This window comes from Seriola dumerili, unplaced genomic scaffold (genome assembly GCF_002260705.1).
Source record: "Seriola dumerili isolate Sdu_G_001 unplaced genomic scaffold, Sdu_1.0 BDQW01000017.1, whole genome shotgun sequence".
Taxonomy (NCBI): domain Eukaryota; kingdom Metazoa; phylum Chordata; class Actinopteri; order Carangiformes; family Carangidae; genus Seriola; species Seriola dumerili.
The window spans coordinates 13,713,491-13,737,463 of record NW_019174272.1 but is presented as its reverse complement, the minus strand read 5'-3'; the positions used below and the strand labels follow the sequence as shown (position 1 = coordinate 13,737,463).

The following is a 23,973-nucleotide window of genomic DNA, read 5'->3' as shown; positions in this document are numbered from 1 at the left end:
CTTTTTTCATTCCATGCTCCAAAGTAGAGACAGAGAGCTTATGATGATGATAATAATAATAATAATAATAATAATAATAATAATAATAATAATAATAATAATAATAATAATAATAATAATAATAATAATATAAGAACTGCTTATAGATGAAATCAAGTGCAAAGCAAAACATAAGAAACCCATGTAGTCGCAGGCAGCTGGGACATGCTGTCAGTGCATCACAGAAGCATAGTTCAAAATATGACCTGATAGGAATAAAATGTTTCTTTGAACACAACTGAAATAATCTGCTGCCTGTCTCCTACTACATTAATAAATTCCAAGTTATGCTCACATATGGCTTTTAGGTGAAGCAGCTGATTTCATAAATGTCTCTGCATCATTTATATATGATGTTGTTGTGTCTTACACAGAATGAAACATCCACACTGATAACTCCTGTTTCACAGCATGAATACAGTAAATGTAGCAGGAAGCAGGAGATATACTTTAACAAATACAATAGTTTTACATGAATTGTGCCATCTGAGGTGTCAGCTTTCTTTAAATATTATTTCTATTGTCATTAAATAACAATTCTAACCTTACAAAGAAGAAGAAAGATTTATGGCACGCAAAATGCAGCGACAAAATGGATCTGAATATGTTTTAAAGCACAACTGTTGTGAAGACATGAACAGTAACACCATCTGTACATTACATATAAGTTATTGTTGGTATGTGCAAACTTACCTGAATGTGTTTCATTCTTTACCATGAGAACTGTTCAGACTGCAGGCCCCCTCCAGTCGACGGGCTGAGGAGAAACCAGTGGTGGGAGCAGACATCCATGCAGGAGAATGACTGATGAAAGGAGAGTGTGAAGACTGATATATGTCAGATGACAGCGGAAGGCTGGCCTATGGCAGCTGAGAAGCAGGAAGCACACAACCAATGACAGCACATCCCATTGTGAGCAGCCACAGCGCAGACAGTGGTCTTTGGTGAGGCACTTGCGCAGGTAAGACTCATTTCTTTTCACCTTCAGGTATTCAGACGGTTGATGTGTGGAGTGACAATAGTGCCACTGACGTCACCAGAAGGTTCAAGGCTGCAGACAGATTTATTTTGGTAAGATTGCACAACAAGGATATTCATTCCGACGTATCACCATATTCCGAAGTCAGTGGTGGAGAAAAGAAGTCACCTGAATGTTTGTTTAATTTTCTACCTTAGAGAACTTTCAAATCTGGTAATGTTGCAAAAGCTTTTTAAAGGACATATCCAACCTGATGGATTTCCAATGTGTAAAAACGGAACCGTCTGTGTAGGTATCAGTGGTCAGTATGATGAAGCAGATTTTACTATTTGGGTGCACTATACTCTTTCCCCCATACTGACTCATCTTTTACAGTTTTTGATTTCCTGTTTACTGTGCATCCATAGAGAACACTCAGCTCTGCAGTTACGGCCTCAGTATGACTCGAACTAACAGATTTGTACATGTTTTCAACCACATGGAACGGAGAAGATCGCATCATCACCTTTTCCACTTCTTGCCCGTTGCAGTGGGCAAGTGGGTTACAGCAACCATGGCTGCAATGTTTATGATACTAGTGAGCAAAACCTGTTATATTCATTGTGTGATAATACTAACCATTTCCTCTAATTTAAGCTACAACCCAGACTAATTATCAGCGTGATGAAACTACAGAAGGTGATAGCAGCAGCCTCTTTCTACAGGTTGGTAGGACCAGAGGCAGCCGGTGCCCTGCAGCTGCTTAAATTATAGCACACCATTAATAAACATGGGCCATCACATAAAAATACACCAGTGCATATTGGAACACTTGCCTACCTCTGTCTGATATTCAATGTCCAAAAAACTCCGGACCGTGAGGAGGAGATTTAACAGGGGAACACAATAGTTTCTTTTGGTACCAAACACATCTCACTCTTGTACCAGAACACTGACATCTATCTCTCAAAAAGAAAACTTTGTCACTCAAAAGAAACATAAAAATAATAATGTCAAAGTTAAATAAAAGTCAATTTGCTTTTATTTTTCATTTATATTTTTATCTATTCATTTAGGAAAAAACAAGATTCCATTACAATGACAAGAACTGCACATCTTAACTGCCTGGATTGTGCTACTTAAAATCATATGTTATAGAAATGAGTCAGAAAAGCTGCAGTATGCCTTAGTAGGCTGAATTTTTTTTTTTTTAAAGTTATTGCAGTAATGCAATTCAAAACAAACCAGTTGGCCACAAGGTCTCATCTCTGCCAATTTGTCCTCTCTTGAAATACCTGGGAAAGAATCTTCTTCAGCTATGTCAAGGCGTCCAGCATTCATTGTATCCAGGAGAGATAATAACTTTCCACCTCTGTGAGGAGAGTCATTCCTCTGTGCGATTGGCTTTTTATGTAGATGTAGCAAAATGTAGCAAACTGCAGTCTAATTGAGAGTAATTACATGTTGTGTAAGGTTTTGAATGTAAATGCTTGACACATTTGTCACTGTCACTACACTTAATATCCAAATCTATGGCCTCGATGCTTGTAACTTTCCATGCGGTCTAACCTGTTTAACAGTGACCACAGGGGCACTGCTGTCCACTATACTGCCATGGTAGTAACAATTTCCATAGTGAGACGTGTTCTGAAGTCATCTGGCCGCACACGCCACCAGTCCTACAGCACTCATAAAAAGACAATAAACACCTGCACTACAATCATCCACCCATAAACTTGTTGGGGGAAGTAATAACTGCCACTGACGGCTAAAGAAACCACTGATGGTTAACCTGATGGGCAGCATACCATTTAAGTTCAGTCTTTACGGTAGCAGCACAGCTTCAAATCCAGCTTGTGCCATTTTCTGCATGACATTGCCTCTCTCTCTCCCAGCTTTCCTGTCTCTTGCTCACTGTCATTATCACATTAGGAAAAGCCAAAACTGTCCAAAAATAACTTTAAAAGGGTGAATGATGCCTGCATGAAACAAGAGTGATGAAGCCACTTTTTGTTCTGCTTCACTTGCTAAATATGTGCTTCAGTTGGGAATCAAACCCAGGCACTCTAACAGGTAGCAGATATAAATCTACCTTCCTTAAAATGATTGATAACCTTGGCAAATCATTTAGTGGTCATTAAAATGTATTAAGATTTAGCCTATCGATGATGCATATACCTCATAAATCACCACACTGCTCTCCCCTACAAACAGACCATGCTTTTAGCATGTCACAGAGATGCACAACCAGATCATGGGTCAGAGGGTCAGCTCCAGAGGATCAACCAATGGACACCAGGCAAACTGGAGAGCATAGGCAAAATCTCCAGTTGTAACAATAAGACTCTGTCTATTGATATTTGATTGTTTCTTATATCAGAATAGTAACTGGAAAAGGACTGATTAACACTTAGATGTGATTCCTGGACTCTCTTGAATACATGAATACACACACGCGCGCACACACACACACACACACACACACACACACACACACACACACACACACACACACACACACACACACATACAAACACACCAACCTCCCTTCCTCTGTCCCTCTTGGCCAATTGTCATAAACTACAACCCACATCCCAATCCTGAGCAGTGGCCAGCAGAACAGACTCACAGACACAGAGCTGAGGAAGAATATATGATTAAATATTATTCTGTAAAATATACAATGCTTCTATGTAATAAGTCAATTCTCAGTCTATCCTCTAGAATGGCAAAAATACATTATAGGTTTCAAGACAATATCTTCCATGTGATCATACTGTCAGCATCCTTCACACACCCACAGTGTCTTTATTATTACTACCATAGGCCAGTCAAAGAACTGCTGTGTAATCCACATGTATAGACTTTAGCTTTAGGGTTTATATTGTTGTTTGATCAGTTAACCACTTGTATTATAATTAATTCCAGGTTTGAAGGATGTAATATGAAACCCACACTTTTTTTTTACAGCCTCCTCTAAAGTTATCCAGCCAGAGATCGAAGATCGAATTTTCAACCGACTAAAATGTATAGAAATACCAACCGGGCTATGTGAACTGTATATTTTATTTCATCTGGATAAAAAACAGTAGCGGAGCGTCGTTCCGGTGGCTCCGGCAGCTCTACACCTGTGGTCCCACCACAATGTTGCACGCAGTATAAAATAATGTATCTCACTTTCCTGCAAAACACCGGGGAATTTCTTCACACGGTCTTTAACAGTAATTTTGTTGGTAAATGTGAGACGTTCACGTGACACGTCTACAGCATCACAAGCTTCAAAACTAGAAACAAAGAAGTGCGTTTGGTGACGTACATCCAGGTTTTGCAGAGGGACCGGTATGATTGGTCCAACTCGCCTGCAACTTTGCATTTTTGATCAAATTTGCGAAAAAGATGCGATGCGGTGATTGGTGATTCACGGGGGGTGGGTTGAATTTTCGTTAATTATTGTGATCGCGACATCCTGCGACTGTCCTGCGGTTAATAAACCTCTTTATTTACACTCAGTCGTCCTGTTGTGTTCTTTAGAAGGAGAGACTGGAGATCCATTGAAGAAGAAGTCGCAGCTTCTGATATGAGATTGATCACATTAATCAATGACATGATTCATTGATGTCCTCCCTGAGAACTCAATGAGAGCAAATTCTAAATTGTGGTGTTCACTACACTGCTGTTGTGGGTTATTGTGTGTAGATTGATTTTACTTATTTAAAAATAAATGTAAAACACAGTAACGTGCAAAAAGTGAAGGGGTCTGAATACTTTCTGAAGTCACTGTATGTGCGTCACTTGACACTTTGAGTTTATAAATAAGTGGCAGGTGTACTGAGAAAAAGAATATCTGATTCATTTACATTCTTATATGGATGTTTTCTTCTGTTAAAAATGTTATTATAGCTAAAATCTATTTTTATGTTCCTCCTTGACAGCTTTATCTGTCCTCTCTGAGGCACCTTGAGCTGCACTAACCTGTATGAAAAGTGCTATACAAATAAAGTTTGATTGATTGATAATGAAAGAAATGGTCACCATTATCAGACTCCATAACTATCCGTCCCTCATAACTGGATGCCTGATAAAATATGATTATGTCAAGGATAAACCCTTTTCCTATAAATAGGTGTTTTTATATTCCTCCACCTGTAAATAACTATATAGCAGGAAATCATTGATATCTGTGTTTATTGGTATGACACCACCCAACTGTAAAAATGAAAAAAAAAAATCCAGCATTTACAATGTTGCAGTGTCCATTTACAAAATCACAAGGATGTTTTTTTTTCTCCTTGTTGTCCTCCACATTGATCTGTGCTTTCATAGACTTCAAATCTGTACTGGATACCATTCTCCTCCTGCAGCTCCTGTGGCACTCCCGGAAACCTGTGGGAGAAACGAGCCGTACTACACATTTCAGCTGGTACACACATCAATGTTACAGGTTCAAAGTGGCGATCCGGAAGATTTTCACCTAAATAAATATCTATTAAGTCACTATCGCTGAATGAGCTAACACTATGGTGACTGAGCCACTGGCCCACTGATGAAAGTACTGTAACGTTTATGACAAAGAGCTGACCAACCTGGGGAAAATCACATGCTTTTGCACCACTTCGCTTTGCACAAAGTAATTTCCCCACTCACTGCCAATATCAAGTTGTGAATTGCATTCAAATATTTAATAAAAACTGAAATAATGTATTTAGTATATTACCTAGAACTTGTGTTTTCATTTTCCGACAGTCACATTGGCTGCTATATTGTACAGACGATCTCCCACCTCCTCTCTTAAGGCCGGGCATGTGTCTGACTGTATGTCGGGATGGGGCAACAGGTGTTCATGTGTTGTGTTGTTCTAAAAGTTCAGTTCCAGGTTATTACAACTGCTTGGGTTTATGAGTGGAGATATGACTGTGTTCCAAGACCTCAGCAAAAGACATTACAGTCAAAACTACCAAAGTTGTAATAAACCTAAACTGACCCACAATAATGTGCTGAGCATGTCTACTGATCTTACTCTGGCAGTAGATGATATTTTCCTGGACTGATTTGAGGGAGGAACGTGTCACAGTCAAACTGCTTCAGGATTCGCGTGACAAACAGTCTCTTGGTCCCCGGGCGCTCCATCAGCTCCTGGTAGCCCAAAGCAATCACAAGAGTAAGTAGAGATAGACTCAGGGTGTATATGTGCAAAAGTGTGTGTATGATTCAACATGACCATCACTAACAGCTGCAGCCAGTATGACATAATGACATAATATAATTTAGATATATAATGGTGATCATTTATATATTATTTTTATTGTTATTTGTCTTCATTGGTTCTATTTCTGCAGCCGTTCTCCACGAAATCAAAGACAAAATTGAAAATTAAATAATGTAAAAATAAAGCAACTGTAAAAGTAAAGCAAAATTTTCCAGCGCTGTCAGAACATTTTTAAAGATTGTAAAACAGACATAACGTGTGAGCAGCGGCCACTCCGGGTGCTCCACGCAGTACCTTGTAGAGAGAGCTGCCTCCTATAATCCACACCTGGTCAGCCTGGTCTGCCAGCTCCGACTCCACCAGCCTCAGAGCTGAGCTGAAGTCTGCTGCTAAGTGGTGTGCTCCTGCAGGGGGCGCTCTGGGGGAATATAAGTTATGTAAGGTGATTGTTAAATATGAGCAATAGTTAATGTGTAGTAACATTCACTTTAGCCCCTGTAGGCCCTACATAAGAGGTTCCTGAGCAGTGTAACATAATTTTCTTCCTAACCTCCAATGGTATCAATCCATGCAGATTTTTTCATTTCTTTGCCCAGTTGTCTCTAAGATTTCTGTCTCCAGCCCAACACAATAACGGTAAAAAGAATTTAGTCTTAGTCAACATCACTCCCTCTCGTGTAATATTGCTTAATTAATTATAATAATCATGAAAAGAAGATGTGGTGACGGCCTCCCATTTGGGGGAAAGTACAGCACTCTACAATGCTCTGTTCTCTTTGAACTAAAACTTCACCAGGGCCCAGGTTTTTATTTTTTGACATTTCTTATCAAAAGGTAAGAGAATATACAGTTCAGGAAAAGTTGACAGAAACTTCATATATAATGTGTTTATTCACATTTAGCCAAAACCATCATCTTTCCCCAACCTTAACCAAAGTGCTTCTGTTGCCTAAAACTAACCAGACAGAACTGTGGTGGTGAACCCTGGTATTAGTCCACCCCAAACACTTCCTGGCAACGACACTGCCGTTATTAAGTGTAGCGTTCATTTATTTATTTATTTTTATTAGTTTAACAGGGAAATAGAGTGAACATTCATTTGTTGCTGCAATAGAAGTTAACAACAGAATCTGAACAAAATGAGCAACAGCTCCCTCAAATAGAAAACACCTACAGTATAACATTTCATTTGTGCACTGTTGTGTGTCAGCGTCAAGTGTGTGACACATACTTGCACTCTCTGCTGAGGACGATGTTGATCCTGTTGTTCAAAGGTCTGTTCTTCTCTGGGATGGAAAACCACGTCTTCCTGCCCATGATCACCACATTCTGCTTTCCTGCAGGACAGCAACGTTATGCTCCTCTTCTTCTTCAGATATACAACTTCAATACTAACTTTTTCATAACATACTGTCTTATGTGTGAGTCACACTGCTGATATACTGTAGCCATTATCTTCTTGCTTGACACAGATAAAACACAGACAGGGGGTTGGGTCAGGAGTATAGATTATAAGATGGAGGTAATGCTGTGTTAACAGCATGGGCTTCATCAGTGTATTACAAAATCTAAAGGGATACTCCACTCAAAACATGATTCTACCTCTTTTCACTCTATTGGCAGCAACAGACAACATATCTTAAGAATGTGGGTTAATTAGTAAATGTAATGTGATTCAATATACATTTTAGTAATAACTGTTAGTGATAAATGTATTGCTGAGCAACCTGATCTAAGCAATAAAGAATATTTGTACTGCTGTTTTATCACTTTATATTTTTCACCTCTGAAAGAAAGTTGTTGTGACATCATTCGTGATGTAACATACCACAAAGAAACTGAACGCTGACATAACCTATTACATATTAACCCATATGAAGAAAGTTACTCAAAGAGTCCAGAACACGACACCCGTAGTATAATATACCATACTGAACAATCAGTGTTTCAGTTACTAATAAAACAATGTATAAGGGCTGCAGGTGCCAGTACCGAGTTGATGCCAAATTTCTGAAAATGTGACTGAACTTGTTTTTTTACAGGACTGTAGGTAGGAAGGTACCGAAGATGTCGTATGTAAAGGAGATGTGATTCTTCCAGGACTGATGAGGGCAGTCTAATAAAACTACAAAGCATTCTAGTCTGACATCAAATCCAGAGAGAAGAAGAAGACAGGCACAGTAAACAATAACATGTTGAATGACAGTGGCAGGTACAGGTGCAGCAACAGGTCCACCATGACTTGTAAATAAAACACACCATGACTGGTGTATGCACACATTTAGTATTTGATGCAGACCATCAGGGACGAGTTATCGACACAATCTGATTGTCAAAATCATAGGAGACTGAGATGAAAGAGAAGAAAGCACTAGAATATAGAAGCTATAGATCAGCGGTCTCCAACCTTTGTTACTCTGAGAGCTCCTCTGTCACCACTGAAGTTCAATTGTGACAGTGTGCATGTGGAACCCCACAGTTCAAAGTTCTCAGTGTCAAGACGGAGCTTCCATAGAATAAACCGACAGCCAAGCCAGTTACAGGCCACCATAAGCTCAAGAGAACGTTCCTAATAACTTTGGCTGTAATGTTGCCGTAAATGTTTAACTGTGATTAGTAAAACTTGTGAAGCTGGAAGCTCTGACAGTTTGTTTTTAATTAACGCCGTAACAAAGTGAATGTAAGTTACCTGTCGCAGATGAAGTCGCTGTCATCTTTCGGAAATGTTTGAATTCGTTACTATAAAAGAAGAACAGTTACGTCACAAGTGCTGTGTAAATAAAAATGCTGACCTGTGGTTCAGAAGCTTCCTGCAGCTTTCACTCAAGCTTTAATGTTTCCACATCAACAAACCAACGTGACTTGCCTGAGTCGAACAGGATGCCACGGCAGGTTTCCATTGTATCCAATGCCCAGGTCCGGACACACCGCCACGATACCGTTAAGAATGCGGGACATTGTGAGTGGACTGAACACTGGACCACTCTGCTCCGTGTCGTTTGCTGTGTGTAACCACCAAAGCTTCCCGCCAGTAAATATTACAAAAGCATCGAGAGTGATTTGTTAGATTTCCTCTTCCGGCTTTGCGGCAGCGGACACAGTCGTGTCGTTACATCACTGCCATCTTATGGACTTAAATAATATCAACTTTCTTCCACCAGTCCTCGCTGTTATCTCTAAATATCACACAACCGTTACCTGCATTCAGTCAGGATTTAAAACATGCTGAGGTCATGGTATAAAAGTACTACGACGGATTATTAGGGCCACGTTGAAGGGAAAAAAAACATTACGAGAATAAAGTCGTAATTATGAGAATATTATGTGAATAAAGTCATAATTTTACAAGAAAAACGTCATATTATGAGAATAAAGTTGTAACTTTAGGTTCCGTGTTGTTTTAGAGGGGAAATATCAGAGGCTTTAAAATGAGGAACGTGGAGCATCCTGTGAAGTTATACTGCAGCAGAGGTTTCACGAACAAGGAGATACTTTGTCTTTTGGCTCATCATCATCATCATCATCATCATCATCATCATCATCATCATCATCATCATCATCATCATCATCATCAGCACCAGGACATTGAAAAGATTGTGAAGAAACGGAGTCTATTCTATTGTTAGACAGACAGACAAACAGCAGCTGCCAGAAGCAGCTCAGGCTGCCACTGACTGTCCTTTCACCCGTTTGATTGGTTGATTGTAATATTCCTAAAAAAATGTTTTTTGCTCTCAAACTTTTACATTTTTAATTCTCTATTACAACTTTTTTCCTGGTAATATTATGACTTTATTCTGGCAATTTCAGATTTTTCTTTTCCTTAATGTGGCCCTCAGTCATACAAATGTATCAATGCATCCTTATTACATTTTATATATTCTGACCTTTCATGTTTTCTTGGGTTAACTGTTTCATATTTGATAATCTAAATGCAAACTCAAAGCCTTTTCCACATTGCCAGGAATAATACTCTGGTTGGGAAGTACTGAATCTTTTATTTATTTGGTCTACAAATATCCAGTGTGAATTTTACTGTTAAAATACCTGCTGTATAATCCCAGAAAAATACCACAGAATCTCAGTGTCCTCAAAAGTAGCAACAGCCCTCTGTCTTACCCTAAATTTAGCATAGCAAGTGCAAGACCAGACAGCAAATTTCAACAAGTAGAAAAATCAGTTTTATTGTAACTAGCATGTCACATTCAGAACTGTAGTACAAATCTATAAACAATGCACAAAAATATTTCTGACATAAAGCATCTCAGATGAAGTTGTCAGAGCAGACAGGAGCTTTGAACCAACTCAGCACCATCTTTAGGAAGAGCGCAGCTGCCTCCACCTTCACGATCATCCAATATTCTGTGCCGATCTTTAACATCTTTGAAATATGACTGCAGTCTGACACATCAGCCCAAAATCTCCCATAGGTGATATACTGGACTGAGATCTGGTGTCTGAAGGTCACAGCATATGATTCACATCATTTTCATGCTATCAAACCATCAGTGATCCCTCGTGTCCTGTCAACGGGGGCATTGACGTCCTGCTTCTCCACTCATTTTTTTCTGGCCTTTCTTTTCATTTGACACCCATCTGAGTTTGTTTGAGTCTCTGTCTGACGGTTGGCCTCTCACCTTCAGGGTGCAGTCTGACTGTGAATACAGCAGGGGCAGCAGTGGAGCGAATCATGAATGAAGAGATCACACTCCACACAGAACACACTGTGGCATGATGTACAGGTGAATATCTACAAAAACAGAGACACAGAGGAAGAGAGAAGATGGTTTAGAAGTTGCAATGAATAAATGAATAAAAATACAAAGTTTAACACTTAAAATTAAAATATTTCTTCTTTTTAAATCAAATCAATCAACAATCTATTACTGCAGTCCCATATATATATATTGAGGGCTCATAGGACAGACCAATGTATGGGTCAAGCTACAAAGACAATGGATCCTACAGTTAATTGAATTGTAACAATAAATTTGATAAAGATCAGGACATCCTGGTAACCAAGGCGTTATGGCATATACCATGAACCACGATATCCACGGTTCACATCTGCCCAGGGACCTGCATGTCATTCCCCACTTCTCTCTTCCCTCATTCCTGTCATCCCTGACACTTTATAATGTGCCAGAAAGAAAAAGACTGAAAGATCATCACACTAAATCGTAGTCCTATTTTTGTGTGATTATCTCCCTCCTAAAAACAAATATGTAGATATACTGTGTATATGTTTCATCAAATAATATCATCAAATGATCTAAGCTATCTGGTGGACCAAGTACCTTGGTCCACCAGTGCATCACCATGTTCTCGGACGTGACAAAGGTCCTTCAGTTTCAGAAGATATTTTAACTGTGAACAGTTCATTCTGTGATGAGGGAATTCAACTTGTGTAAAATTGGGAGAGTTTCTCTTTAATGGAAAAAAGTATGTTCTACATCTGATAGGCCCCCCACAGATTCAGACATACACTCACTGTACTTACACTTTTATCCTTTAGTTCCCCTTGACAGGCCTGGCAGCACCTGAAACCAGATCACAACAGCTTCAGATACATAGCAGCTCAGAATCTGTGTGTGAGAGTGTGTGTGTGTGTGAGTGTGTCTCAGTCACCTGTCTCCTTGGAGCTCCTCCACAGGACTCTCTGTAAAAGCAGGGAGGGGGAAGAGGTGGTGGAAGGATCTGGCAAGATGGGGGGCCGACACCAGAGTCAAACCTTGGAGACAATACACACACGCACCAGTCAAGAACTGCAATACTTTTATGATGCAAGAGGAAAAAAAACACTGAAGTTTGATTGAACCTTACAGTGACACACGCACACATCAGACATACCGCAGACTTTGCACTCCACAGGAAGTTCTGTGTACTTGGCGTGGCACTGCGGACAGAAGTATCCTCCCAGAGACAGACCTGGACCACTGCTGCTGTCCAGATGACTAGGAGACACACACCAGAAGCAGCACATTACACAGGCAGTTCACTCTAGTAACACACTGGCTGCTCACAGCCCTGGACACAGGGTTTACATCACAGTGTTTTCTACTCACGACATGCTGAATGAAGGCTTGGCATCTTGGTCAGTCAGAGCAGCAACAGTGTGTTGAGGAAAACCTGAGGAAGCACAGGATTCAAATTAAGTGGGTCTGACACAAATATTCAGTTGATGCTTTTAACTCATAAACAATCTTAATATTTTAATGAAGAGCAAGAATGGCCATTATGAGTGTGAACGTTCACATATTTTTTAATGTTGGAAAAAAAGGAACAGTGTCTCTAGACTTCAAGTATATTTCTCTCACTGTCAGTAAACCTCATGAAAAGACCAAACCAACAGTGTGTTATGCTGTCTCACAACACTGTCTGACCTCTGTAACCTATCTGGGCAGCAAGTCCATCCTGCATTAGAAAAGGCTCAGTAATTCCACTGTAGATTTAAACAAACATTACTCAAACAGGAGGAAACAGTGAATTAGTTGGGGACTATTTTCAGCAGTGCTTTAATCTACATTTAGCAGCTCTGGTGAGTATGTGGAGCAGCAGGACAGTGGATGTGCTGTTAGAGTTGCTGTTTTTAACACTTCCAGTTGGGTTAGAAACATTCTTTACCAAAGATAGGGAAGCATCTGTCTACTGACCCATGCGTATTAAAGAGCATTCAGACGAGGAGCTGGCTGGAGGAGGTTTGACGTGCATCATCAGAAGCTCTTTGAAGTGACTCTCGTCCAGGATAACGTGGTACAAGCCGCCCGTCTCCCTGGTCAACACCGTACACACCCGGACCTCTGCTGACAGGCCAATGACTGACACGCGCACCTTCAGAGATGTGAGGGTCTGACAGAGGAGGAACATGTTATACACAACAAAGAAGGAGACCAGACATGCAGCAAGAGAAAGAGTTACTTTTAGTTACAAGCTACATAGACAAGAAACCTTATCAGCTATTACGTGGACACTGATGACTGTGATTTCACCTTGATCAGCTCATAGATGTTGGCTGGGTCACATGTGGTGAGGCTACTGAGGATTATCAGGATCTCCCGACTCGTATGTCCAGGCATGTGCCTTCATACAAAAACAAGCAAGATGTGAGTGACACTCAGTAATATGACAGAAGCCAGTCTACAACATGAACACTGCAGAACCTACTTGAGGGACTGTATGGCCAGGTTGAGAGAGTTGTACAGGGATGGCTCTCCTACACACACGGTGTCTACTGCTTTCTTCAGAGCAGTAATGTGTTTCTTTGGATTTCCTGTGGTGAAAAAAGACAACACATCACAAAATATTAAAGCCGCACCAGGGAGGTATTCCATCAACGTCGCTAAGGAAATCTGTGCTTACTTGAAAAAGCCCGGTTAGAATTAACATCGACTTTCACTTCAGGCTCAAGCCGTTCCATTAATTAAAGTATCAAAGTATCCTTTGACCCTAGTGTCTGAACACAGACATGAAAAAGGTGATGCGAGCGCAAAAAGACACTTGATGGAACTGTTTTTTGAGATTCTGTTTCCGGTCGTTAGAAATTCATTGAAACACAGCTATGTTAAGCTTGACAAGTTAGCCTGCTACGGAGCAGGCTAGTTCAGCAGTATAAGTTACCATGGTTACTGAGTAGGGAATCCTATAAGCCACAGTAATGGAACGGAACTCTGACTTATATTAGTGAGACTTAACAAAATAGGCCATGGTTTTCCTTTATCTGCCTTCATGCAATAGCGCTCTGGTATCTTCACAGACTAACAATTTAACACCAACCACCAGTGTGACATTCTCTGCACAGAGTGACGCCCACTGCTGATTAAAAAGATGGAGACACATGGTTCATTATGGCCTCATTAGTATTAATGTGACATTTTCCTCTGTTGCACTGACTACTGTTTTAAATGAGAACCCTAACATCGATAACATGTCTTAACATGTCGTTAAAAAAAGATAAAGCAAAAACATTTTCACCACTCTGTAAAGGGAGCTCGTTACACTGAGGGGTGGAGTCTAACATCAGCAGGTCATGTGACACTCACCTGTCAGGTCAGTCAGCTTCTCAGCCCTTTTATTCTTTGTGGTGATGATGCCCACCTAAAGACACAGCACATGTTGTTAGGTCACATTACAGCCACTGACAGTGTGTTGAGGTAGAAACAGTAATGATCCATTTCTTTGCTGTCTGAACACTTCACCCACTTAGCTGATGTAATGTTTATGCTTGTTGGAGAGCTAACAAGTGGACAACCAGCTACTCTCTGTCTTGTTGTTAGCGAAGGTCGTGAGACTTTCTTTTTACATCAATAACATATGAATCTCTGAAAGAGTGATTATTGATTTAGTTAAGAAATCTAATTAAAAGGTTCTGTAAATGATCATCACTGCCTCTAGATGTCGCACTAGACCACCACCACCTCAGACCAAAACAAATGCTTCATCAGCCGTAACTTCCAGCCAAAGATCCTCTATAACAGAAGATGACACATTACAGGCAGAGTCAATGGTAAGACATGGTCTACACTTCCTGTCTCCTAAGGGGGCGTGGTCGTGATTGCTTGTTCATGTCAAAACATAACAACGATACAACACTAGATACAGTATGAATTTAATCCTGATTTTGCTGCTTGTTTTACTCTGTTATCTTTTATCTGATCAACCCAGAACAAGATCGTATCAGTCTAATACTCTCTGTTTTCCCTCCAAAAACAGTTAAAGGACAATAACAATAATAGTAGTGAAAATGGCATTATTAAGCAAAGAAACATGTTTTATTTCAGATTAAACTTTCAATTCATTGTTAGATCCCTCTAAATGTCTGTGGTTGGAAATCGACATCTGCAGCACCGCAGCAGTGAAACCAGAACCAGAACCAACAGAGAGAAGAGATCTGTGTTGAGAGACCTCAACTCTTTTCTCTTGATTCGTCTGAAAATGACATTTTAATGTCAGAATGTTCTGAAGATCTGTGGCTTATGAAAAATGTATCCAATATTTATTTCATGACTTTGAGCAAAAGAATCACAATGTGTGATCAGGTTCACTTCTCCTGCTGGAGTGAACGGACTCAGACCTGCTGCTGGTCTCCTAAAGGGGCGAGGAGGAGGAGGAGGAGAAACCCACATGACACAGGTACAGCAAATAATTGTGAAAGCGCCATCTTGTTTCTCAACTGCTCTGGCCTCCATTTAGCCACAGACCCTTTCCCCTTCCACTCCCTTCACGTTCTCAGTCAGCACAGTGAGGATGTTTTGATGGTCCACCAGCCCACGGGATTTGAACAGACAGGCCCCATGTTCAGTCCACATGTGATCTGGTCTCATCTCTTTCTTTCTTTCTTTGAGGCCTTTTAGACTAAAATGTTGTTTCTTTTTCAGTGGAGGAAATTCTGTATGTCACTCTCACCTGAATGTGACATCTCACCTGTGGGTGGAGCCGGTGTGTTTATAAACATTGGGAGGATCAAGGGATTAACAGGACTGACTCATGTGCACTAACATGCACACGCTGTCAACCCAGCTACCAAAACAAAGACCAGAGAAACACACACACAGAGGGGGTGTGACTTGGTTCTCTGTTCAGGACGCCATTACTCCTTTATATCTTTACATAGAGAATAGCTGTTTGCTGCTTTATTAATGTTTACATTCTCGTTTACAGAACCTTTAAAATACGGTCAAATCACACCTGACTAGATATGTAAAAATGACGTTATTGGCAGTGCTGCGACAGGGTCAGGAACTCTACAATTACTCTGTACTCATGATGGTGCTACCCTCACTACTTGTGTCATTATACAAGAATATAATAAAGTCACGTCAACTTGTGTTTCAACAAGAGCTGAAGGGATTTAAATGTAAAGTCTCAGAACAGTTGAGTGTAAAACATGCATCGAACTCATGGCTGTATGAACATACCTGACTGATGGGGTTCTGGTCAAAATACTCATCAACAAAAGCTTCCATCAGCTGCAAAGTGAAGGTGAAAGGAGATGGTGCTTTACAGATCGTCATAATGTCTGCCTGCTCTCGTACAGTGTGATGGGTCTGCTACCGATTTTACCTTTAGCGTCGAGGTGAGGCGGTTTGGTTTCAAGTCCTGGTCTTCCATGCTTCTGGAACAGTCAATCACCACAAAGAGGTGACGCATCTAGAGAACAGGACATCATTTAACATCTTCAACTTTTTTAGTAATGACACACTAAACATGAGATTCTATTTTCATAATAACAAAGAACTTCCATTTTATACTAACACTGTGTGTATTCACAAGAACAGTCAGTAACACTGACCTGCTGCTGTGCTGCTGCATATATTATATTGCAAAACAAGAAATGAAAATGAGTTCTACGCTTTCAGTTTTTTGTCTGTTGATGATGAGGATGATGATTATGACAATGATGATAAAATCTCTAATCTATCAAAGAAATTATGTTATACACCACATTATCTGTAAGTGTAATAGAGTATTTTGGTCCCTATAAATATGTAAAACTAATGCTGTGTAGCAGCTGGCACCATGTTGATCTGACAGACAGATAAAGAGAGAAGCATAAGACTGAAGTCACTCACCATTCCAAGCCGCACTTGTTCATGGCTCTCTATCACCCTATGAGATAAACAAAGCAGAAGATTTGTGTGTACTGTGTGTAGTGTGAGAACTGTCTTCTTCTTGGGACTGACCAGTGAAGAGATTTGATATATATAAATACACACAGAGAAAATGTTCCACAAACAGTATAGTAGCGCACACATTACTCTTAGGGTGTAGAGCATGATATGTAACATGCATTTACCTAATCCATTCAACACACTGAATATGTTGTAGTGTTTGTTATTACTCCAACAGAGAAGTATGAGCATCATTTACAGTACATCATCACAAACCAGTAGAATTCCAGCACTATGGTTTTAGATTATTAAGAACAACAAGTTATTATTCATTCAGACATCCGCATGTGTCTTTGTATTTGTCACATGCACACACACCTTTTCCTTTTGGATTGGAACAGGATCTCTTCCACTGTAGCTTTGAGTGAGCCAGACTCATCCTCCTTCAGCACCTCCCTGCAGGAGAATACATGTTCAGTCACCAAGCACCTTTAGGTACACCTGTACACCTGCTTATTGATGTTTATTGATATAATTATCCAATTAGTTGATCATGTAGTGGCAGTGTGATGCAATAAAGCATACTGATACAGGTCAGGAGCTTCAACTAATGTTCACATCAAACGTCAGAATGTGGAAACAGAAGAATTCAGTGACTTTGAACATGCTGGTGTCAGACAGGCTGGTTTTGGGTATCTCTCAAACTGCTGCTCTCTTAACAGCCTTACCATGTCCTCTCATAGCCCCCTTCCCAGCGCTTGGCTCTCTCTGGTTCTTCATCCATGATGTCTCCCAGCCAGAAATTCAACGCACGAAAACAGACAACGAACTGGGAAACAACAGATTCACATTAACACACAAGTCTGCTGTAAATCTCCATTCATAACCGAGGAACCGCAACTACCTCTGATTTAATATTACGGTGAGTCTAAACCTGGTTGGTGAAGTACTTATATGAAGAACACTGTGTATGAGAAGGCATGATGATTCCTAACAGACTGTGCTCTTCGAAGTGACCGGTAAAGACAAAGCATTATTCAGATGCATACCGAATAGACTACGATATGACCCCGCGTCAAAACAGAAGTAACTGCAGTGGGATGAACAAGGCGAGTTATCTGCTGACCTTTCTCATAACATTATTATTATGTACATCTCGTTATTTCAAAACAAACCTCGCATACCCTTAAGTGACAACCTGAAGTCATTACCTTTACAACGGTTAGCTAGCAAACCGTTCTTCTGACGGACGTTACTGGAAGAAATTAACGGTACTAACGTGAAGAGGCGTATCTCCTTGATAGTTAATATAATTAAGATGGTTAATATGTAGTTATTGTGTGTGATACGACTCACTATCTAACTACGCCGAATAAAGACAAATGTACCTTCACTACTAGCGGTGCAACAGATTTATCTTCCGGGAGGAAACATGTGCTGTACGCTCAAAGATCCACTACATTTCTCTACTGTCTCTGCTAAGCTTCCTATTCTTTTTCGATGGTGTTTAACGGCAGTTGGCATCCAAGTAGTTGCATTACTGCCATCTTTCGACATCACTCAGCTCCTAAATTGTCTAGTCTGCTAAATCTTTTTCAGTAGTCCCGTTTCCCGCAAGAAGTTACTTTTGCATCCTCTCCCCTGCTTACTTGAAGCCCTTCTTCAGCTCCCTTCCTCTCATCCACAAACGTTCCATTTCCTCCATCATACCCTCCCTTTCTGATTTGTCTTTACTGCAGTAGATTGTGACATGTTCCATAGTTTCTGGCAGGTTGCTGTGTCCTATTCTTAATCTTGACATGATGACCTCTTCTCTCTCCTGCTTCCTCCCCTGTACCTTACACTGCCACCTCTGTTTTGCTGAATGTTAATGTATTCCCCTTGTCTCCTGATCCCAGTGCTGTTGCCATTCTATGTGAATATTTTTTCCTTATATTACTTTTCCTCTCCGTTTTAGATATCTTAATTCTGATATCTATTTCTCTTCCATAGAGCTTGTTTAGCCAGTTTGTCTGCTTTTCCGTTCCCTTTTATGCCTATGAGCTGGAATCCATAAGAATATGACTTTGGTGCCCTCGCTGCAAACCAGGACTTTATGTGGTTTGTTCTTTACAATCCATTCCAGGGCCATGAAAATGACATACATCTAAACTGTGTACACAGCTAGGAAATCAGAAGTTAGTTTGAATATTTCAGTTCTGTAATCTGGGATTGTAATTGCAGAGCCTTTCCTGTGTGTGATTGAGTCTTTTGAGCCATCAGTAAAAATGTGCAAAAAATCTGAATATCTGTGCTCTGTCTAGCAATGGAATGTACTCATTAAATCTGCCTTTTTATTTCTTGCCTTGATTTGCAGCAATTCCATACCCTCCTGTGGAGTTTCCAGCATCCAAGCAGGGATTACTGGCCAAATGACAGTTGGGCAAAATTCTAGCTCCGACACTCCTAGGTTTCTTGCTGTTGTTTTGCCTGTCTTGTTTTTGTTGCTCTCTGCTTTTCCCAGTCTGCAACATTTTTTTAGTTGGATGGTTATACTCATGATCTTTGAGATTTATCCAGTAGTTAACCAGTAATTATTTCCTGCGTAGGCACAAAGGCATTTCTCCAGTTTCTACTTGGAGGACACACACAGGGGAGGTTCCTACTGTGCCAATACAAACTCTTAGGGCTCTAGCCTGAACTTCTAGTCCTTAAGAATTGTTTCTGATCCGAACCATATGCTACATTGCCATATTTTTACCCTTGATCTGATTAAGGATGTGCTTCATTGATATCATTTCTACTTTTCCCCTTTTGTTGCATTATCCCAATACTGTTGCCACTATTGGTTTACCTCTGTCCACGCTATGCCCTTCCCTCTGATTTTGATCATTTAATACTGACCTCAACACCTTTTTTAACTGCCTCCTTTTCCAGTTTTTCTGCTCTCTCATGTAAGATACCTGAATGTGCAGGAACTGACATGAATGTGATATCTTCCCTTTGACTAGTTATTCTTGAATTAGCTACCAGTATTTCATAAAGCAAATCCTGATGACTTCTAGCTGTACCTGTTTAAATACTTGCAAGGGCTGACACCAAATCACTACTAATGACTATATTACAACAACTAACCTGTTCAATTCATTCTAGTGCCATCAACATGGCATATACAGTAGTTCCACACTATAAACATTCAAGCAATCTGACGTTCTATTATTATATCCCATTTGATAGCTTGGCACAGCAACTGCAAACCCTGTTGCATCTGTCTCTGGATCCTTTCATCCATCTGTAGAAATATGTATGTTGTCTTTATACTTTCAGTCCCTATAACTATAATATTCACTGGCTAAATCGGTTTTCTTATTCTTATACTTATGTTTAATCTTAAGTAGTTCCATGTCTACATGTGGATTTTCCAATATCCAGACAGGTCTTACATGACACACCACTGATGCTCCAAACTCTTGTATATGCCCATATCTCTTGCCAAAACTTTTCTCTTCTCTTTCCTTTCTGTCGCCGTGGTTACTATAATAATGGTCATGGCTTGGTTAGGTTTAGGCACAAAAACTACTTGGTTAGATTTAGGCATTAAAAGTACTTGATTAGGCCACAAAAACTAGTTTAAGTTTAGGAAAAGACTCTTGACACTTGACACGTCTCTTGACTTAACTGCATCCTAAGTTCATCATTTACTTCTTCCCATTTGAAGCCTACCATATCCAAACAGTGTTCTAGCTTTTACAATGATCTGAATCCTTCCAGTTTTAGATTTGATCTGTTGCATTTTATTACTCCTCTATTCATGCTTCTTCTCTTCTTCTTCTCTTGCTGTCACTTGTTCTATGTTACATCTTTCCTCCTTGATCCTGTCCTGCAAACTTAACTGCCTCAGCATATGAGATTTCTTCCCTCACCCTTCTCTGTTGCATCTCCACCTCTTTTTTCAACATTTCACAACCCCCCATAAGTTACACTGTGATCACCTCCACTCTACAACAATTTGGCTTCACTCCCTCTCCACATTCCCTATGCTCATGTTCCCCACCACACCTAGCCTAGCACATCTTTTCTTTCCTTTGCACTCTTTGGCTACATGCCAAAACTCCTGGCATTTGAAACACCTCACAGGTTTTGGTGTATATTCTCTTACATTATTCCATAGAATTCCAAATTACACCTCCTTTGGCAGTTCACTTTCCTCAAACTCTATCTAGATGGTTTCAGTCTCTATTTATCTACTCCCCTTGTCATTCTCTTCACACTTTCCACTGCACTATTCCTCACCCTAAGGGTCTCCACCATTAAACTGAGGGGAACCCCAGAAATCACTTCCTTGTGACCACTGAACCTCTTTCCCCAACTCTTACAACCATGGACACTTTGACTTTACCAACACTAGGCATTCTCTTTACCTTCTCCACCTGCACTTCAGTGCTGCATCCTATTAACAAGTTTCCATCTCCCAGAACTCTCGCAGATTTCACTTCCACAAGCAGGGGGAGAAACAAAGCACAGAGCTAAGTGTAGCATGAACGTCAAACAACACTGCCAGCTGCTGCTTAGTTGACTGCATAACTCCAGTTTGGGCTAAAACAACAGATGTATTTTCTACAAACCAAAGCTTTTCAAACTCCTTGAAGCAAATGTTTGACATTTTCAGAAACAACGGTCTGCTACTCAGTGTGAGAAACCTTAAATAGGGTCAGTTACTTTACTCAATATTGTAATGTTTCCACAAACTAATGTTTTTACACCTATTCCTCATAATGTAAACTAGTTACAATAAAAAATAAAGTTCAGTGATTTTCATGACCTCACAGCTTATAGAGTTTTGTTTTTCTTTGTTCTGAAACACAATAACTAGTCTACAGCTAACTCAACATCTGCTGTTTACTTGATGACTGAAGAAGCCCAAGCCCAGACTGCAGCTACTTAAACCTGTGATGCTGCTGGCTCAGTACTGTTATTGAAAACAGAAGGTTGGTTGGTTCCCCTCCCCCGAGAAGCAAATAAACACTTGAAATACTACCTTCAGAAAATCTTTATTTACCACAAAAATAGGAATTTCAATTCATGGAAAAATAACTACAGAGAAAAGTTAGTCCACAGAAAACATTACTAAAAGAAAAATAAAGGTTTAGGGTTAGTTGATCACATTAAATGACTGCTGTTGCCTTCTGACATAAATGATGTCTGCTATGAAGAACAAAATACATTTATGAAAGATCACAGTTTTACATCACACAGCTAAATTAATGCTAGCTTCCAAGCTCCAAATGACATAAACAACAAAATCAACACTTAAACAAACGTTAATAACACAAGGTATAATTTGGACTAAATATCACATAATTAAAACATGACTGAGGAGACCGGCTACACGATGTATTGATAAAATCAACCTCAGGGTATAATGCTTAGTTCACAAAGTTAGTTAAAAGTGTAACATGTATGAGGTTTTTAAAATAAGAGAAATTAAAATAAAGAGTGTTAATATTAAGACCTGAGTTCTGCAGAGTTGCAAAGCAAGAACAAGTTATACATTCAGTGCATTCAGAAAGACCATGTTTCACATTTTATGTTGCAGCCTAAATTCATTTAACTTTTTCCCTCATCAATCTACACTAAATACCCCATAATGAAAAAGTGAAAACAGAATTTTTTAAATGTTTGCAAGTTAATACAAAAGAAAAAAGTGAAATAGCACATTGACAGAAGTATTCAGACTATTTTGTCAGTACTTAGTTGAAGCAGTTTTGGCTGGGGAATGATGCGACAAGCTTTGCACACCTGGATTTGTGGATTTTCTGTCATTCGTCTATGCAGATCCTCTTAGGCTCTGTCAGGTTGAATGGGGACTGCTGGTGGACAGCCACTGTGAGGTCTCTCAAGAGAAAAGTCCAACACTCGGACAATGGTGTAACTTCATCACTCACTCAGTCAGTCACTCAGTCATTTGTGGATGTAGTGCTGGTCTTTTTTTCAAAAATTTCAAAAATTCTCTTTTGGCTTTGTCATTATGGGGTATTGAGTGTAGATTGATTATGGATTAATTAAATTAAATGATTTTTAGCATAAAGCTGTAACGTGAAAAAAGGGGTCTGAAAACTTTCTGAATGCACTGTATGTGCATAAAACATGATCTTCAGCCACTTGACATTCACATTTTAAATGAAATATAAGAAAATATTTACAATATAAAAATATTATTTCGCAACTTGTATAGAATTCTTATTAAAATGCAAATTATGGCTTTTTAAGAAACAGTCAAAAGAAATTCAGTGTGGTCCCATTAGATTTTGTTCATGTGTATTTGTATTTGTGTGAAGAATCTCTGCTTGTAATCAAACCTGGTGTTTTAAATGAAAAAGTCAATTGATGATTACGTACAAACCAGGAAAAGGCAAAAACACCTAAAAAATTCTTATTAATAATGAAGTTGCTGAGACACAAGACCTTCAATAGTGGGTCTAAAATATATTTCTTTGGTTTGGGCAGAGTTTATACAGCTGTGGCAAACTGCTGCCTTAAACAGGTCAACTGACATCTTAATGTCTGTAGAACCTCTTTAACTGTACATCATAGTCTTCCAATACTGAAAATGAATATTAAAGAACATTTCTAAAGAAGGTTAGGATATGCTAGGATCATCAGATAATACTGTAAGACAACTCTGGAAAATGATCATAGCGTGCTTGGACATATTTGGTTAGCCAGTGTATTGTCAAATGATGTTATATTCAGAAAAAGTCAGGTCCAACCTTTTAGCCTCTCCGTCACCGACCCCAAGAGGCTCCATGCACTGCTCTCACAGGATGTCACTAGATCTCACTGAAATGAGGAGACTGGATTTTTTGACTGTTTTGATTGAGCTTTGTCAGTGTGAACATGGCTGCACTGTTCTGAGGATTAACAACACACAGTGACGGTGGTGTTTAGTTTCTCCTGCATACCGGTGACAAGTATATCGAAGATCAAGTCTGAGCCATTAGGCTCTTTTAAAGGCATATTATGTGAATTTTCATGCAAATGTAACACAAATTCTGAAAATTTAAATAAATTCATCGAAAGAAAATGTGAATGAAATTATGTTTCCATATGAGAACATTTGGAGTGGGTTCATCAAGATAAACAGCTGGTGGAGTTAAACCATTGTAGGAGGAGTGTGACAAGAT

The 23,973-nt window shown here is 39.6% G+C and overlaps 2 protein-coding genes across 2 annotated transcripts; both read right to left on the bottom strand.

Annotated features, from left to right (window-relative positions):
- Positions 1–5,151: 5,151 nt before the first annotated feature.
- On the bottom strand, positions 5,152–9,258 carry dhfr (dihydrofolate reductase). The gene is made up of 6 exons (XM_022757095.1): positions 9,070–9,258; positions 8,893–8,942; positions 7,435–7,540; positions 6,498–6,621; positions 6,015–6,130; positions 5,152–5,380 (listed from the first exon to the last, which is right to left on the bottom strand). The coding sequence occupies exons 1-6, from the start codon at positions 9,159–9,161 to the stop codon at positions 5,263–5,265; spliced, it is 606 nt and encodes a 201-aa protein (XP_022612816.1). The 5' UTR covers positions 9,162–9,258; the 3' UTR covers positions 5,152–5,262.
- A 1,149-nt stretch (positions 9,259–10,407) lies between these two features.
- LOC111229339 (general transcription factor IIH subunit 2-like) lies at positions 10,408–18,236 on the bottom strand. Its single transcript, XM_022755632.1, has 15 exons — positions 18,199–18,236; positions 17,539–17,639; positions 17,189–17,266; positions 16,772–16,808; positions 16,263–16,349; positions 16,118–16,168; positions 14,243–14,297; positions 13,368–13,473; positions 13,193–13,283; positions 12,857–13,052; positions 12,269–12,332; positions 12,054–12,157; positions 11,832–11,934; positions 11,704–11,743; positions 10,408–10,953 (listed from the first exon to the last, which is right to left on the bottom strand). The coding sequence occupies exons 2-15, from the start codon at positions 17,592–17,594 to the stop codon at positions 10,843–10,845; spliced, it is 1,179 nt and encodes a 392-aa protein (XP_022611353.1). The 5' UTR covers positions 17,595–17,639; positions 18,199–18,236; the 3' UTR covers positions 10,408–10,842.
- Between the last annotated feature and the right edge of the window lie 5,737 nt (positions 18,237–23,973).